The sequence below is a fragment of the Apteryx mantelli genome, chromosome 3, assembly GCF_036417845.1.
Source record: "Apteryx mantelli isolate bAptMan1 chromosome 3, bAptMan1.hap1, whole genome shotgun sequence".
In the NCBI taxonomy this organism is placed as follows: Eukaryota; Metazoa; Chordata; class Aves; order Apterygiformes; family Apterygidae; genus Apteryx; species Apteryx mantelli.
The window spans coordinates 62,846,698-62,864,876 of record NC_089980.1 but is presented as its reverse complement, the minus strand read 5'-3'; the positions used below and the strand labels follow the sequence as shown (position 1 = coordinate 62,864,876).

The window sequence follows — 18,179 nt, the reverse complement described above, 5'->3', positions numbered from 1 at the left end:
AATCTGCAAAAAGATTGACTTATTCCCTGATCTGCCTGCAGGCCATCTTTTTGATTTGACGTCACTGAAGCGAGAGTCTGGCTACACAATCTATGATTCTCACAACAGAAAAATTGAATTGAATGTGTGTGCTGAAACTAAAAGTTCATGTGCTAATGGAGCTGGTAAGCATCTCGCTCTCTCCGGTACAGTAATCACAGGCTATAGGGTACCCGAGGAACTATTTGTGCTCAAGTCTACAGTAAAATGAGAGGCAGGTTTTACTGAAGACATGGAAAGAGTGAAGAAAACAGTTGTATGGCTGAATCAACTAAGAAAAAATCTAAAACTATTCTAAGAAATGGAACAATTATTCATATCATATTCCATTCCTAGCCTTAAGTGGCCTTGCTTCCTGTCCACTTTCTATGGTCTGAATGGGTGGGTATTCATGTGGACCACAAAGACAAGACTGTAGACGCTGCTGCTACACCTCTTGGCTGCTATCGAAAGGGGAGTAGGGTATAAGCTTCTAGCTGGAGTGGGCTGAGGGCACAAACATTGCATGGTGATCTATTGCTGTAACACATCCGTGTTCAGGCTTGTGTTCTCAATTTAAACCCACTGCCAACTCTTGTAGCTTTTGACTCTGTTTTAGCCGCTTTTGAAACTTTACTAAAACTTCTTGCTGGTCATGGCAGGTTGGATGGTCCTTCTCTCAAATGAACATGAGACAATATTTGAGCATTTTTAAGTGCTATAAGACTATCACATGAATTTACAAGATTACTTTTTGCATATTTACAAGAAAATACTGTATTGATTTGGTTTTTAGAAGCAACTTAAAATTATGTGTAATCTTGGTTGAGATCTAGCATTAATCCCCTAGTTTTCAGAGAAGTAACAAAGCTATGCTTTGTGGTTGTCTAAATGTGTATAGTTTATAGCATGTATAGCATACATTCCACTGGTTAACAAGTGTCAAAGACAGTATTTGGACTGTGTTTTAGTGCAGCTCAGTTTAATAGTTATAGCAGACAGTGTGAACTAGCCTTTCCTAGGAAAATAAATGGAGATTAAATCTTAACTTTCTTTCCTTGAGGGGATGGTTAGGAGGAAGATAGGGAAGAAACTCCTACAATTCACACAGGTTACTTTGTACTATGTAAAGGAATGTTGTAGAAAAGTTTGGTCACTTGTAGCAGAAATATTTACAATTGTATTACTGTACGAGTTAAGAAAAAGCAAAATAAGTACTCTATTTGGAAAAAACTTGTTTTTGCCCTTCAGACATCCTGTTTCATGCAAAGATCATGTTGCAAGGTAGTTGTTTAATATAATTTGGAAGGGTGGTTGATATGCTTTGGTTTTTTTGTTTACACTTCAGGTGTCTGCATCACTGGTGGTTCAAAACCGATTAACGCTGGAAAGCTAAGTAAAATTTTAACTTACGAAGATCAAGTGTTAAAGCTTGTTTATGAAGATGGAGATCCTTGCCCTGCAGACCCTGAACTGAAGCATAAAAGCTATTTTAGCTTTGTTTGCAAGTCTGATGCAGGAGATGATAGCTGGCCTGTTTTTCTGTCCCTTGATGAGCAGACATGCACTAACTACTTCTCTTGGCATACTTCCTTGGCTTGTGAGGAAGAGGTGAGAATTACCTCTAGAAGACAATTTTCTGTGGGACTAAGTTTCCAGTGGTTTAGGCATAGTAGCAATGTATGTTTTAAAACCTTTGAGAGACAGGACACTTTCTGTAGCAGAGGACCCAAATTAATACAGAAGTTCTCATTTCTTTTTTCTTTAACGGGACTTCTACAGCAGAGACAATACTGATCAAATTTCTGGTGAACATGGTGAACAAGTTAAAGCATTAACTCCAGATCAACCTTTCTGTGAATCTACTTAGCTGCTATACAGCTCAAATGGAAGCCTTAGGCTGATTTTTGGGAATTCATGGTTAAGATTCTCCAACAGAACAGGCAAGCAATGGTTTAGGTTGAGCTGAGGATGGAGATCTGTGCCTAAGTCTACTTTGTTTCTCAGCAAGTATCTAGAGGTCAGGCAAATATGATCAGGCTTGCTCAGTACAGTACCTGATTTGATCAACCTTGATAGCATGAATTTCAGATCTGCCTTTGGCCTATAATGCATGCTGTAATATCCTTATTTAGTAAACTCTAGACCAACTGGTGTTCCAGACAAAACTTTGAGCTGGTCTTATTTTAGCTAGTTAGGCTGTTACCAGTGGTGGATATACAGCGTAAAAGCCAGGAAAGGGTCAGAGTCTAAGGTTAAATGGCTTAAGTTTGTGTTCCCTGAGCTATAGGGTGAGTTCAGGTCAGTTCTTAATAGCACCTGAACAGTACCTTTTGCGAATCAGCCCAGTCTTGCTTTGAACCCAGTCATGCTTTGGGCTTCCTTAAGTGAAAAGGTCACATGAAGAAAGCTTTGTTAGCTACTTTTGTCAAAAATTTTCTTGCTACTTCAAATACTTTTGCAGAGAGTGACTGTCACAGCAGGTTATTTTTTCCCTAGTCACAGTCTCAGTACTATTATAGTTCTCACTTCCCATCAGAAAAACATTTTCCAGCTTTCTTTTCCCTGAAAGGACCTATGTTGTATGTTCCCTCCTTCAGCCTCTTGTAAGATTCTGTTGCATACTACTGGAGAGAAGGCTACAGCCGTATGCACCACAGTGTGCCTATAAATCCCTACTGCATAAAGACATTGCGTTCTCCAGCCTCTTAACTTTATTCAGTGATTGTTTATGCCTTTCTGACCTTTTTTTCAGTGTATCCACAGTGACTCTAGATATTTCATGAATAGTAATGGCTAGGTAGTGATGATCACTTGTCCTGAAACAATAATAATTTTGCTGCAGTTTCTCCTTATCTAACACTTAAACAAGAATAAAATCTCTAGTATGTTGTCAGTAAGCTTATATACTTTGAGAATGTGTTTGAAATAGCTTCTGAGGAAATGCAGTACTCAAGCCATCAGCTTACAATGCAGTAGCTTTACACTGTTATAACCAAGTTTGTTTATGAGAAATGGTCCCATGATGTAGGGGGGATGGGCATGCTAAAGCTTTAACTCTTGATGTTCTGATATAGACTGCATTCCATAAGCATGTTTTTAAGAACTGGACTCTTTCATGTGCAGCTTGTGGGTGCTTAGTATCTGTAGCCAAACAAAAATCGTAACAAATGCTGCTTTACTTGAGTAAAATTTGAGACTTAAGTGCAACTACACTTCTCTCCCTGTGAAGGAGAGCATGTTTGTCTCTAAAGTGGATAGCAATAAAACATACCTTTTTATAGGTGAAGTGCTCAGTGTTGAATGGGAGTTCTGTTATTGACCTGTCTCCTCTGATCCATCGCTCTGGATATTATGAGGCATTTGTGGACGAAGCTGCAATGGATGCTTCTCCAGACTTCTACATCAATATTTGTGAGCCTCTCAATCCTATCAAAGATGTCAATTGCCCACCTGGAGCAGCTGTTTGCATGGTTCCTGTTAATGGACCACCAATAGTAAGTAGTATGCCTGGAAACATTGGAACGTAAACTTCTCTGCTAGTTTAAAACAATATCCCTGTCCAGAGACCTGATTTGAGCTGGAGGCTTGGCAATGGGAGAAATAAATGGAATACTAAATTAAAATATACTCTGCAAAATTCCCTTTCATCACTTTTCCCTAGTAAGAAGTATTTACACATCCTGAACCCCAGTGGTTTTTGGGAGGTAGAAGATTCCATAATATTGCAGATTTGTTTTCAATGCATACAATGACAAATATGAAAAACCACTATAGAAAATTTTCACTTAGGGCTGCATGCCAAATACTGAGCCTGGGAAGCAAAAAGCCTCTTAGTGCCATTCTGATGTGCAGAAATAATACGCTTGTATTCCGCGATAGCTTGTAGTATTCCGCGATAGCTTGTAGTATTCCGCGATAGCTTGTAGTATTCCGCGATAGCTTGTAGTATTCCGCGATAGCTTGTAGTATTCCGCGATAGCTTGTAGTATTCCGCGATAGCTTGTAGTATTCCGCGATAGCTTGTAGTATTCCGCGATAGCTTGTAGTATTCCGCGATAGCTTGTAGTATTCCGCGATAGCTTGTAGTATTCCGCGATAGCTTGTAGTATTCCGCGATAGCTTGTAGTATTCCGCGATAGCTTGTAGTATTCCGCGATGTTACATTGAGAGATGCTGGAGGCTCTTACCTTTTGAAGTAGTCTTTGCAGGCTTTAGAAGATGCACATTAAAAAGTGGATTTAGTTTTCTATGAACTTCCACATTAATCTACAAAACCCACTCCATCGTTAATATAATGTTATTTTTAAGTGGTATGTAGCTGTTCTGGCCTGATGATTAAAAAATACTGCCCATAAGATGCAGAACCTCCCTGGCTTGTGTCAAGCTCAATTGAGGGGTGTTTTGAGCTGTCCAACTTCTGTTTTGATAGAATTGAAATATAACTGTTCTTTGGATATATAGGATGCATTTTTCAAAAGTGCATAGTATTTGTGCTCCTTTGTAAGCTTAACAGATAAATCTCTGAATTGGTCTGAAACTCTGGGTTCTGAACTGATCTGAAATCTAGTAGTTCATCTGTTTTTTTAATGCCTATTTTTGCTTGTGTAGGATATTGGTCGTGTTACTGAACCTCCTAAGATAAATGAGGCAGTGAATGAAGTTTACATCACTTACAACAGCACTACTCCTTGCCAGATAAACAAGTTGAACTATACTTCTCTCATTGTATTTCACTGCAGCCAAGGAACTAGTCTGGTAAGATACCTATGAAAAACTTATGTTGATCCTGGAGTGCAGTGGAAAATGGGTAGTAACCAGTGAGAATGTTAGCTTTGCTTATAACTAAATCAAGAATTTGTTTCTAGCATGTAAGAATGGATTAACAAGCTTGTCTCATACTTGAGCAAGGAATATGCTTGGTATTTATAGACTTAACTGAGCAAAATTTCAGAGTTACATGATCTTTAGGTTTGGGAGTATCTGATTATGATGGTTTTGGGGATCAGATTCCACTGAAGGAATGTACTGGTTACTTATTGTTGACATTAAACTTAATGCTGTCTTGTACTGTGCCTTGATCCAAAAGCTTGACCTTTTTCTGTAAGCTAACACAATAACTTTACACAGTTATACGTGTTTTTATCTATGAAATATTTGCCCTATATTGTAACTCTTTCCATAATTACACAGCTTTAAAAATCTGCTTTTAGAGACTTAGTTTTTTGTTCAGGGCTGATATCTGAACACTATGACTATATAAACCTGACATGTCCTGAATTTTTTTACTGCTTTTGTTAAAGCATTCAGAGGAAGCACTTTATGATGACTGACAAACTAGAGCTTGTTGGAGATGCTCAGTAGAACCATTGTCCATCAACATGGGAAATGAGCTGAAATCTGGGCAGCTCTGAAAATAACACAGCCTGCATCTGTATTTTTGTTTAAAATATGGTGATAAAGGAAACAACATTCTGTCCTGACCTGAACTTGGTGAACTCTTCAAAATGTTCCCTACCATGGACCAACACAGCATTTCATTTTTGTTCCTGCTTTCAACTAAGCTGAACATCAAAATCTTAACCCTAATTAATAAGAATTTGCCTGCTTCAATTCGAGTGTTTTCTGAAGCTAGGTAGAAAGTACTTTACCTGCAGCTTTTTTTTTTTAGTACTAGTTGTAATACTGAGATGACAAATTAGCCCTACCATTAGTGAAATCTAACCTCAGTAATAACTGAGGTTAACTTTTTTGTTTAAAACAAAAAACAAACAAAAAAACCCAGAAAACCTAATGTCTCTTGCTATGTTATTTGGTAACAGGGCAAGCCGAAGATGATAAGGAAACTTGACTGCAATTTTGTGTTTGAATGGGAAACTCCAGTTGTGTGTCCTGATCAAGTGAAAACTTCAGGTTGCTCTGTGACTGATGAACAATTACACTATACTTTTAACTTGACCAGCCTTTCTGGAAGATCATATAAGGTAATGCATTCTAGTGGCATGATCATATTGCTCATCACTATCAACATTTTGAAGCTGAAGCAGAGGGTTTGACATCTTCTCTAGGGTGTGAAAGGAGACTGAAGAGCATGCTGCAGCTTTGGTCAGTGTTCATATTTGTTTGCTGTCTAGCAGAGGAAAAAGACATTAGAATGCTGTCTTTTTTATTTTTGAGAGGTAAATTCATGAGTCCCCTGATGGGGAAGGAGGGTGGAACTCTTCACGTGAGGCAGAATTTTGACTTGGTCTTGAATGTGGAAAAAGTTCTACTGAACAGGTTATATCCTTGGCCCTGTGGGTATACTTGGTCTGCAACTTTGCCATTAAATGAAGGTCAGCCTTGCAAAATTAGTTCCAATTTCTCCACCTGCATTTTGCAAATATTGTATGAGACTTGGCTCAAAGCTCTTAGGTAATACTTTGCAAGTATTGACCGCAGGCTGTAAAAGGCTGTCTTGTTGATGATGCTTCTGGGTGTCTGCACAGGTGCTTTCTGGATCCAGTAGTTACCATGTTGGTGTGTGCAGTAAGGCAGCAGACATGCCCCAGGGGAAATGCAAGGATGGGGCTGTGTGTCTGATCTCGGAAAATGGTGCGTCATCCTTTGGAAATGTAAAAGAAATGAAAATGGACTATAGCCACCAGGATGAAACGGTCATCTTGCAGTATACAGGCGGTGATCGGTGCCCTCCAGGTGAGATCCAGCAGATCCACTCTTTACAGTAAAGACTTGTCAGCTTTCTTACCCTTGAATCAGAGTTTTGTGACAACAGGAGGGAAGCAATGTGGGTTTTGCATGCCTAAATAAAAACATGTAGTCCTGCTAAATCAAATGCATTGTATTAATCTGCAGCCTCAACAAATATTGGCTAAAAGGGAGTGCAGAGTGCAGCTTTTCTGTAGGGGTGATCATAACTAACTGTATACTACATCCTAATATTAAATTCTATGTTTCAGTGTTTCTCTGCCTCATGACTGTTCTTAAATAGTATAGAAGTGCAGGCTTCAGATGTGGTGCTGGCTCTGGATATGCCTGCTCTTCCACTGCATGTTACTAAGTGAATGTACCCTTCTTTCTCAGTGACTGAAAAAGGGGAGCTTTGTGTGTTCCCCTTCAAGTACAAAGGGAAGAGCTATGAGGAATGTATTACGGAAGAAAAGAATAGACCGTGGTGTGCTACAACTGAAAACTACCAGGGAGATGGAAAGTGGGGATTTTGTGGCAATGGTAAAAATTTCCTATATTTAATGTGTAATGATCTGAGTTAAGGCAGAGTTAGCCTTTATTTGTCTGGGACAGAAGACCACTGGTGTAATGTGGTGGGAGGAAAGGATGGGGTGGGCAAGGGAATGTATGGCACAAACTTCACTTTATCCAAGTGGGTGAGCAAAGTAAAAGGAGAAACTGAAGCCTTTAGAAATTGAGGTTTTAAGTCATAAGTGGTGAATACTCTGCCTCGATGGAGGTCATCCATCTTGGAAGAAAGAGTTGCACAACTTTCTAAAAGTCATGAAAGTTAACCTAGGGAAGATGACTGCCATGTCATACCCATTTAGGTCTCAACTATGTTAAACAATACCCGGTTAAAACTTCTGCTCATATCTTAGAATTACAACGCTAAAAACTTTGCATGCCTGAAAACTTCTTGCAAGGTGTTGTTCTTCTTCCACCTCTCTTCCTTAGCAACTGGAAAAAAGGAATCTACCATTATCTTCATGTGTGATGAGAATGCTGGCAATGGGAGTCCACGCCTTCTGAGCGAGACGCTTGGCTGTGCTGTGACATTTGAATGGAGGACACAGGCTGTTTGTCCTCCTAAGAAGATGGAGTGCAAGTTTGTCCAAAAACACAGAACTTATGACTTGAGAATGCTCTCTTCCCTGACAGGATCATGGATCTTTTTCCACAATGGAAACTCGTGAGTAACTCCCAGCTTGCTAATCAATATAGTTGAAGCTGTAAGATGGCATAGTGCTTCTGTTTTGGTCCCTGTTCAGGGTCTATTTAAACTTTTCAGTTTAAGTTGCTTCTAGTGTGTGAAAATTGTCAATGTTTAATACTGCATGTATTTATAAAAAAACCTGCTTTATCTGAAGAGGGTGGATATTTACCGTTTTAATCCTCACCCTCTCCCTCTATTGGTAACTCTTTAAAGGGTAAATAAATTTAACTTAAAAGCTTCTTGAAGGCTTTCTCTTTAAACTATCTTACTGAAGTTACTTTACAGTATAAATGCGACTTTTGATTTGTAATCAGGTTGAACATAAATCTTGACTCCCTTTTCAGATTGACTCAAACTTTAGACAAAATATTATGCCCTTAATTGGATCTTGTTTCTTCTACTGTGAAGGCTGAAACACATTTTTGGGCAGAAAAACATGCCAGTATGAACTTGAAGGAAAACATAAATGGCAGGCAGTCATCACCTCCTCCAGTAAATGAATAGAAATGAACTAGCAAGGATGAGAGCAGCTAATTCCATAATTTTGATAAGCTGTGGGGTGACAGAACTGTTGTTCACCACCTCACTAGCAGTTCTCTGTTCCAATAATACTTATCTGGTATAGAACTAAAAAAGGACACTTATTTAAGATAGAGCTGCAAGCTTTATAGCTGGGCAAAACAAACTTCTGGGCATCTTTAGACTCAGTTCACTGGTTGGTTCTGATCTAGGGCAGCTGGAAATTGGAACCAATCTGGTGTGTGGTAGTTTTACTTGAAAATGATGGTTAAAAATATTCTTCTGAACCTTAGCATGTGCTTTGTTTGTTCAGCAACTTGAGTATTTCATTTTCATTCAACTTGACTAGCTTTCAGTTAGGAAGCTATATAGTTTATATTTTGCCTTGTCCGTTTAGCCTAAATTGACTTTAAAGAAATTTTCTCTATCATGTTCTCTTTCTATAGGTACTATGTGAATCTTTGTCAGAGGGTGCATGAAGGACCCACAGGCTGCCCTGAAAGAGCCAGTATTTGTAGAAAAAGCAGCAATGGAGATGTTCAAGTTCTCGGACTTGTTCATACACAGAAACTGAATGTGACAGGTATAGTTACTTGTTCCTGTAGAGAGCTATGAAATGGTTAAATATCACAACCTAACTATAGTGGTTATTGCTGTATAAAAACTTCACTGAAATTCTGAAATATTTCTTCCAGTGAACCTTTTGTGGGGGGGGGACAACCCCAAAACAAACATAATGAAAAGTGCACGCAAAAAAAACCACCACCCAAAAAACCCACACCACACTACTACTTATATGGTGTTTATGTCAGGGGAACACACTAAAGCTGGTTAAACAGGTGAATTGTGGGAAGGAGAGTTATTTTGCTTACCCAATTTTGAAAGACCTGTTCTGTGTCCACTGAGCTTTTCTATTAAAAAGCAATATGTGAGGGAGATGATTAATTGGCTTCACCCTTCAGAAAAGGAGCAAAAAAACTTGATCTTATTTAAGTTTCCAGTTTAAGGACACTTTTTACAATTGCTGCTAAGTTTGCAAAAATGAGGGAGGTTTTGCAACCAACTTCAAAAACAATGGGGTGTAGTGAATGTGTTCACTGCCTAAACTTGTTTATAAATGGAATTTATTTACTCTTAATATGTCAAAAGAACTTCTTAAATTTAAATGTTGTCTATTCCCATACTGGTGACCTGAACATAGTACTATGTGAATGCAAAGGGTATGTTTGAGGAGAAATTTTTACATGGTCATCAGTGAAAACCTCAGACTTATCAAAGTGCTGTAACTGATGCATGGTTTATGAAAAATATTAGAAGTTAGTATTAAGTAATGAGCTCTGGAGAATGAACAAATGGAATTTGTGACAGCTGCTTACAAAATCCTTGAGTGTCACCATACATTTCTTCTAGGTGATACAGTGTATATCAGTTATTCCAGTGGGCAGGAATGCAGGAAAAACAAGAAAGTAATGACAGTTATAGAATTGAAATGTGCAAAAACAGTTGGCATGCCCATGCTACAGAGGTGAGTAACAAATTAGTTTACCTGATCTTTATGGCTTATTTCTTTGTACCTCTTCATTAAACTGTAAGTCTCCAGGACAGTGACTGTCTTATGCTGGACAGCCCCAGAATTATCAGGTTCTGGCTGGTGACTTAAATGCTGCAATAATACAAAGGATCATGGTGGGTGGATTATTTTTTTCCCCCCCTGTACCTCCTACAAAAAGAATGTGGAAACATTGTCACGATTAACCTGAATAAGCAGGTAAGTGGATTGGTTTAGGAAAAGACATTTGTCTCATTACAGCCAGTAACTCACTGTATGGCTCCTCACTTCTGAATCTTTTTCCCTACCATAAGATTCTGACTTTATTGAATGAAAGACAGTGAACAAGGTGCCTGGAAAAAAGTCAGACTTGTATGCCCAACTTCAAAAAACTGTGACTGGAAAAATGGATTTTTATATACCTTTTTGATCGTTTCAAAATTAGGAAGGAGAGCATGTACACATATCAACTTCTAACCAAAGGAGTCTGCTGGATAGCACTGTGTCCTCCTTCTGCTGTGCTGCTGTGTTCCCACTTTAATGCTAGCATAATGGTTTGTACCACAACAAAGGCAGCAATGAAGTGGCCTCTATAGCGGCTCCATAAAAGGGATGATATTAGCTTGTCTCTGAAGTGGTGTACAAAGGGCCAAATACTCAGTTACAGTTAAGACTTAAATTCAGATAGGTCTCTGTCTACGTTGCATCTCCTGTGTCTTGGAAATTTTTAGACTAGAAACAGCATCCAGATTCTTTACTATCTTCTCTATTGCTTCCCATCTCCTTCCCCACAAGAAATGCTTTTGAAAGCAGCCTTACAAATGTAGGCATCTGAGTGTTACTTTCAAGAACTCATCTTTTGGTCTGTATTTGTAAGATATGCATCTTTTGGAGTTTTTGCACCTGTATACTTCCATAAACAGTTTTATTCTGTATTTATCTTAGATGACCTGGAAAAAAATCTAAGCATTTCACTTCCAAGTTAAAACTGATAGTGTCTTGGATCTTGTTTTCAATGTCAGTTATAGTGAACCACTCTTAACAACTTTGCCCAAACTTGCTATAGATAAGCCATTTAGCTAATAAAGTATGGTTTTGCTCCATTCCTTAATGATTTCAAGCTCTCTTGTTGCCTCAGTGCAGGTTACTTAACTAGAGTGTGTCCATTCTGTGAGGTGTATATGCATGATCACAAGTGTTTAGAAAGGCTGATGACTTTTTGTTCAGTCTTGTTTTGGTGAACTGCATATTGTTTGTAGAATTGGAAAACTGTACATGAGGCTCTGCAAGTGTCAAAGAACTAAGCTGCAAAATCTAACTACGTCATGTTTCTTGTCCTAGCTAAGTGAAGTACAAAGCTTTAACCTGCCAAGAACATTCTGACTTGTTAGCTAAAATATTTATGTAAAACCCTCTGAACTGACTTCTGAAACTTTAAGCGGGGAGCTTGTTCCTGGCTTGTGTTTAAGATTAAGTGGGGCCAAGGTGGTTTTAAGTCTTAGACTTGTAGAAAAGGTCAGTACAGCTCTTCTGCAGGTAGCCTCTCTTAGTGTGTTAGCTACTCAACTTGCTTACTGAAAGATGCTTAAGCAGGATATTTCATTCCTATTTCCCAGACTGATGTGCTATGTCTATTTACTTGGCAGGATTGATGAAGAAAACTGTGCTTACTACATCACTTGGGACACACGAGCAGCTTGTGCTGTTAAGCAGCAGGAGGTGGAGGTAGTGAATGGAACAGTTATTAATCCTGTAACTGGGAAAAACTTCTCTTTGGGGAATGTTTATTACAAGTAAGTAAAACAAACAAGAACCTTAGTCCTGTAGAACTCTACTGTAAGAAAAGAGACCTTGGTGCGACTATTCTAAGTTGCCTTAACCATTCCTAGCTGTTCCATGGAAATCCCACTAAATTTGCTGTCAGACTTGTACCAATGACGGACTTAGGGATCTGATTGATAGTGGCGGTCTTGCAGCTTGCTGCTGGACTTAAAAGCTCTGAGCGTGTCTGGGCATACTCAAGGTCAGTCTAAACCTGCACATACACTATCTTGATGGCAGAACTCTTAATGGTGGATGCTGAGTGAGTCATTGCTCTCTTCTGGAGTGCGTAGACATCAGTTCAGTGCCAAAGACCCTTATTTGTACCTACACTACTCTTTGGCCTTTTATGTAGCTCCTTTCTGCTCAGCAGATCCATGTGGAGGCAAGAGCTTGTGCTTCAAAAGCCTCAAAAGTGAGTTACACTGTCTGTATAACATGTTGCACATAACTCTGTTCCAGCCAGTTTTGCAACTTGCTGTATTTAAAATAAAACTTATGTTTTATGGAGGGAAAACCTCCCACACTCCAGTGTTGTGGGAAGAATGAACCCTGCCTGCAGGGCACAAACCAGTAGTGTGCGCTGAAGGATGTGGGATCAGTATAAGTAAGCAAAAGTATTGTGAATAGACCTGCTAGACAAACATGTTTTTCCTCTGTGCCTTTAATACTATAAATAAGGAAAGGAATCAAATGGGTCTGGATGGGGGAGATGAGGTCAGGAGAAAATGAGAAGCTTGATGTAATGTTCGATGGAAAAACAAGTTATATTTGAGCAAGCTCAGCCTTTGAGCAGGAGGCTAGAACAAGTAGTTCTTAATCTTAAAACAGTCTAGCTCTCACCAGCAGCACAGAAGGGTACAATTGTAAATGGCATTTGGGAAACCCTTGCAGTAGAACTAGTTGTCCTTCTAGAGAAGACTGCTTGTTGGCAGTCAGCAAAAGCTATGCTATGCTATTTATCGTAGCTCCAGGGCATGCTTAATAGGGATTTTATGGTCAGTATGCGATGTGTATGAAAGCTGCTGAATCATGCTTGTGTTCCCAGTTGTTTATCTTAATCCTCTGAAAGTGTTTAAGCATACACCTACTGAGGGCAGTATAGCTAGCAATGTTTGCTTTTTGTGCGCTTTTGGAAGGTTTTATACTAAATATAATCCTCACCTGTAAGTATTCAGGGTGGAAGTCTGTCTTACTGCTCTTCTGCCTCTTGAATCGTTCACTCCAACTTGCTCTGGAATCAACTAGTGCTAGCTGTTACCACTGTTGTCAGCCTTATTTCTTGGGAATAACCTAAATTTGAGTTTGAACTTCAGGATAGGCCTGCCTTCTGTCTCCTCAGGTTGTACGCTGCTTCTGGAGACATACGAACAAATGGTGACAAGTATGTATATGAAATTCAACTTTCTGGTATAAGAAACTCAAGTTTCCTGGAGTGTGCTGGAGCAAACATCTGCCAGGTTAAAACTAATGAACGTCGCTTTCGCAAAATTGGTTCTTCCAGAAAAGCTAAATATTATGTTGAGGGTAAGTGCTTACTAGCTGGATTTGTTTGATCCTCCATATGCATGGTTTCATGGTTTTCTTTTCATAATATCTACACTAATCCATTTCTGCAAAAGTATGCAGAGTCTGTCTTCCAGGATTTGTTTCTTTCCTGTTGTGTTAGCTCAGTTGCAGAAGCGGCTTTAGAAGTAGATTTGGGTTGATACTTCTTAAAAGGCTTTAATAGGAATAATGTAAAACAATTTTCCCTCTGTGCTTATGCTCCATAAGCAGTGGTCTCCTTTACCTCTTTAGTTTTTCTGGTAAAGAGCATACCCTGTTGTTCTATAGTGTAACTGATCCCCATCAGTTATACTGAGGTATGTAAGGCATGGTATCATACAGGTAAGGTCACCTGCAGAAACTTCATAGTGTGTAAATTGCTATTGCACAATAAATACATGTAAGAATGTAGAGACTAGTAGTTAACTTTCTTTCCAGCCTAGTATTGATAGACTGTTCTCAGGGGAGTACTTAACTGTAAGTTTTTCTTCTCTTTGTAGATGATGACTTGGATGTGATATTTTCATCGGATTCTAGATGTGGTAAAGATAAGTCAAAGTTTGTCTCTTCAACCATTTTCTTCCACTGCAGTCAACAAGCAAAGGAAGGCATCCCTGAATTCCTTCATGAGACAGCAGACTGTCAATATTTATTTACCTGGTACACATCTGCTGTGTGTTCATTAATGTGAGTAATTAATCTTTTTCTGAAAGCAGCTCTTGTCAGCTAAAGGTCTTTGTCCTTATTCATCACAGTGGTTGTGAAAGGAGGAAAAGGCAAACAGACTTTGGCAAAAGGAGTAAATGCATGGGTAGATTGAATTGATGTCCATGCATGTAGTGATTGCCAAGTGCCAAACATTTAGCAGTCAAGCTGATCTGGACCTAAAACTTTGTTTGCGCTGGAAACTGTGGAAAGGCATGGTAGAGTTTAATATCCATCTCTCCATTAAGTACAACCTACTGTAACTGAGAAAACATGCTGTTTCATGTTACTGAAAGGAATAGCCAGTATACAGGCAAATTTTTTTTGTCCTCACCGCCTTAGAGTGAAAAACAATACAGATATTACAGAAATCATGAGGTATTTCTGCAATGAATTGATTGTTCTAATCTACAGATCTAAAAAGGGGTAAAGACAGTGGTTTAAAAGCAAAATCACTGCACCTAGGTCCTTAAACCCAGTCTTGGCACTGGGCACCCCCACTGCAAAGGGTTGTCCATATGTAGAAATGATTAATCCTAGGACTGTTCACTTTCTTGTTGCTAGCTAGTTTCAAAACACAGGGAGGGTATGTTCATTCTGGTTAAACAGGGGATTAGCTATTGAGGGAGTTTGTTCTGTGTGCTGCCACAGTCAGCTGGAAAGTAAATAATTACTGTAGCTTCTACAACTTGCTCAGGTGCAGGTTTCATTCTAAAACAGCTTTGTATGAAAAGCTGCTGCTGTGTAAGCTGTAGAGTGTCTAATCATAACTTGGATATTGACTGGAATCTCGATTTTTATGTACTACTTGAAAGCACATCAGAATGTAGCACAATGCATATCTTACTTTTTGAGTGATCTTATTGAGAACAAAAATCCACTGAATTCTATTCTTTACAGTTGCTAGATGGGACTGACAGGATGGCCTGGCATGTTAGTTCCTTTGAAGCCACTGTTTCTAATCGTGTTTGATGCAACTGGTCCATAGATCTTATTCTTCCTTTCTCCTAACTTACGCCATTAGGTCAACGAATGTTCCAGGAAGCCATGAGGGCCAATCTGATCAAGAAGCCCAAATACATAAAGGCCTTTCAGGGAGAAGTCAAGCTGTTGGTGCTGTGCTTAGTGTCCTTCTGGTTGTTCTCACTGCATGCTTAGTAATCTTGCTGTTCTACAAAAAAGAGAGGAGGTAAGAAATAACTGGGAAGCTTTTAAAGATATTTTTGTAGAACTTTGTTTCCTCAACAGAAGGGAATTAGTGAATTTTGGAGGTTTAAGTTCTTGTTTTTCAGCTAACAGCATCAACTGTCAAACAGCTACTGTTTTGTTTTCAAAATTTTCATTACTATCTGAAGGCCCATGCAAAGAGGAATTGACTTGGACTAATCTCTACTGTAGAATACTAAGGGGAGTAAAACAATGTGGCAACTAATATTTAATGCTACCCACCACCTTCTTTCATGGTGTCAGGCTGGAACCATACAACAGCAACAAAGAACACATGCAAATAATACTGCTTCTCTGCTTTCCAGACAAGGTTGCTTTATTTCCCATAGGCTTTAAGGCCAAAGGTGTATCAGAACAGTCAGGCTGAAGTTGTGGTAAGCAGGAAGATGTGCAGCATTATGGACCAACTTTTGCTTATTAGAGTGATTCTGAATCAAATATGATAGCATTTTACCAAGCAAGCTGTATGCTGCTTTGATGGCAAAACTCCAGTGAAGAATGGTGAGGGCTGTTAAGTTGGATACAATCTTCCTAATGCAGTATTTTTTCCCTTTCTTTTTTTAGGGAAACTGTAATAAACAAGATAACAAACTGCTGCAGAAGAACATCAGGTGTTTCCTACAAATACACAAAGGTAATATAGTGGTGAAATCGAAGGTTTTTGTTTTATGTAAGGTTGCCTTAATGACTTTTTAATAAGACTTCCCAGTTTCTTCAGTATGTGGATATTAAACTGGCTTCAGAAAAGCCACGTGGCTGGTTGAGATGCCTTAACTACATAGTGAAAAGGCAAAAGAAAATACAATTGAAGAAATGCTGAAAAGCAGTCCATGAGTAGCCTAATAAGGTAAAAACTTTAGGAGAAGGCAGCTGTGGTTCAGACATAGTACAGAATGGCTGGAAGCAATAGTAATATACTGCAAGAATGTGCTGTTATGGTCTCATGACCAAATAAATCCAAGCCCCTGTATGGGATGGGTCTGCTAATTGGAGAGATCAGTAATAGGCAGAGTCTAGAGCACTATATGCAATCTTCTCTTGCATCTTTTTCTTTCAGATAAACAGTGAAGAAGAAGCTAATGAGCATGAAACAGAGTGGCTTATGGAGGAAATTGCAGCACCAAATCAGAGAATAGCAAAAGGAGGGCAGGAAAATGGTCACATTACTACCAAGTCTGTTACATCTGAAGCCTTTACATCTCTCCATGTTGATGACCTGGACAGTGAGGATGAAGTGCTAACAATTCCAGATGTAAAGATTCAATCAGGAAGAGGACTACACAAGAGCAAGCACCCACAAAAGAAGACACCAAGCCTTGACTTACTGAATGGGGGAAAGGATAGGAAAGCAAAAGCCAAGCCGGGCCAACAGCAGGCACAGAACTCTACAAATACAGTATCATTTCATGATGATAGTGATGAGGACCTGTTGAATGTTTAATAACCCCCTCTTGTGCCTAATCAAATATAGAGAGATTATATAATGGGACAACACTTCCAACCAAATATGAGGACTTCAGCCTGAAAGATTTTTCTGAATTTTGCCTTTAACAAGAAACCATTGAAAAGGGAAGAAAAGAAAGATGTCTTGGTGGTTTACAATGATCTGTTCAGTAAGCCAACCGGATGTTAGAAATCCAGTCATGAGTTATATTGACTCTCTCTAGCCAGGACAGGGGTTTTTTTGTTTGTTTTCTTTTAAGCCTCAGCATAGACATTAAATGCTTGTTTGAAAGAGGAACCTTTCAAAGGACAGGATTAAAGCTGAATGAAGCCCATGGCTCCTGAGATTCAAATTATCTGACTACTAGCATTTTAACTCCTTATATTTATTGATCCTCACTACTCAGGTTTGCTTAATAGCAACATGTTCTTCCTGCCGGCAGGGTATTATTCTATGGGTTCACCCATCATGTGACAAGGAAAAATATAACTCTTGTGTCTTGGGATGATTTGATGTAAATTTTAGAACTGGTCTAACTTATTCTGTGAATTTGAGTATCCATTCTAATTTAAACAGATCATTGATTCAAAGGTATTGACTGAAAGGTACAACTCTGTATAGCTTTAGCCTGAAATGGTTGCTGTTCTTTGCATGATACTTTTGGTACTGGTTATGACTGACTTCTCAGTATTTGCCTAAGCAGCTGACAAGCACCCAAAGATTTTTTTTTCCTAGATCATGGCTGGACTAGACTTTCTGCACAAAGAACCAGAGTTTCAAGGCCAGAGGCAGAATTCCTGGCATGCAACCTACACTGCCCAGTTTGTCATCACCAAGAAAACCCCACAACTAGAGGAGCCTTAATCTACACAACATCTCTGGTACAAATTGCAAGAAAAATTTTGGGCCCGTGTTTTTTGATTAAATGTAAGTTCTAGTGCGTATGCTGAAGCCCTGACCATGGTCATTGACTTGAAATGTTACTAGTGATGAATGGAAGTCAATTTTCCTCTGGCAATCTTGCTTCTCTCCAGGTCTTTCTGGAATCACCTTATGGGCAATGATATGATTTCAAAGAATTGTACAAGTACGTACATTGGTCAGAATTTTTTGAAACTTCATTGTTCCTTTTGGTTGGCTTATTCAGTTTCAACAATGGTTTCTTTGTATAAAAACTCCATTTTGAATCAAAATAGTGTAATATAAAGTATTCAGCAATTTCAATAAAAGATATGAAGTGGGTATTCCAAATCCCACATCTCAAGTCTGGAATCTTTCTTATACTAGTATTTAGAACTGTTCATCAACTTGGTAATCTCCTCTGCTGCTGCCATAGCTAATATCCTAATCACATTGCTCAAAATGAGAACCATTTGATCACAAAGATCAGACTATATACATAA

The 18,179-nt window shown here is 38.9% G+C and overlaps 1 protein-coding gene across 1 annotated transcript in view; it reads left to right on the top strand.

Annotated features, from left to right (window-relative positions):
* IGF2R (insulin like growth factor 2 receptor) overlaps positions 1-18,040 on the top strand; it is a 58,376-nt gene extending 40,336 nt beyond the window's left edge. Inside the window, exons 33-48 of the mRNA XM_067293517.1 lie at positions 42-164; positions 1,367-1,629; positions 3,303-3,515; positions 4,630-4,776; positions 5,841-6,002; positions 6,507-6,714; positions 7,102-7,248; positions 7,705-7,939; positions 8,929-9,065; positions 9,893-10,007; positions 11,678-11,824; positions 13,195-13,379; positions 13,901-14,087; positions 15,130-15,294; positions 15,897-15,966; positions 16,390-18,040. Of these exons, the coding sequence (XP_067149618.1) occupies positions 42-164; positions 1,367-1,629; positions 3,303-3,515; positions 4,630-4,776; positions 5,841-6,002; positions 6,507-6,714; positions 7,102-7,248; positions 7,705-7,939; positions 8,929-9,065; positions 9,893-10,007; positions 11,678-11,824; positions 13,195-13,379; positions 13,901-14,087; positions 15,130-15,294; positions 15,897-15,966; positions 16,390-16,773 (2,888 nt within the window). The 3' untranslated portion in view covers positions 16,774-18,040. The remainder of the gene's footprint in view (positions 1-41; positions 165-1,366; positions 1,630-3,302; positions 3,516-4,629; positions 4,777-5,840; positions 6,003-6,506; positions 6,715-7,101; positions 7,249-7,704; positions 7,940-8,928; positions 9,066-9,892; positions 10,008-11,677; positions 11,825-13,194; positions 13,380-13,900; positions 14,088-15,129; positions 15,295-15,896; positions 15,967-16,389) is intronic.
* Positions 18,041-18,179: the final 139 nt, after the last annotated feature.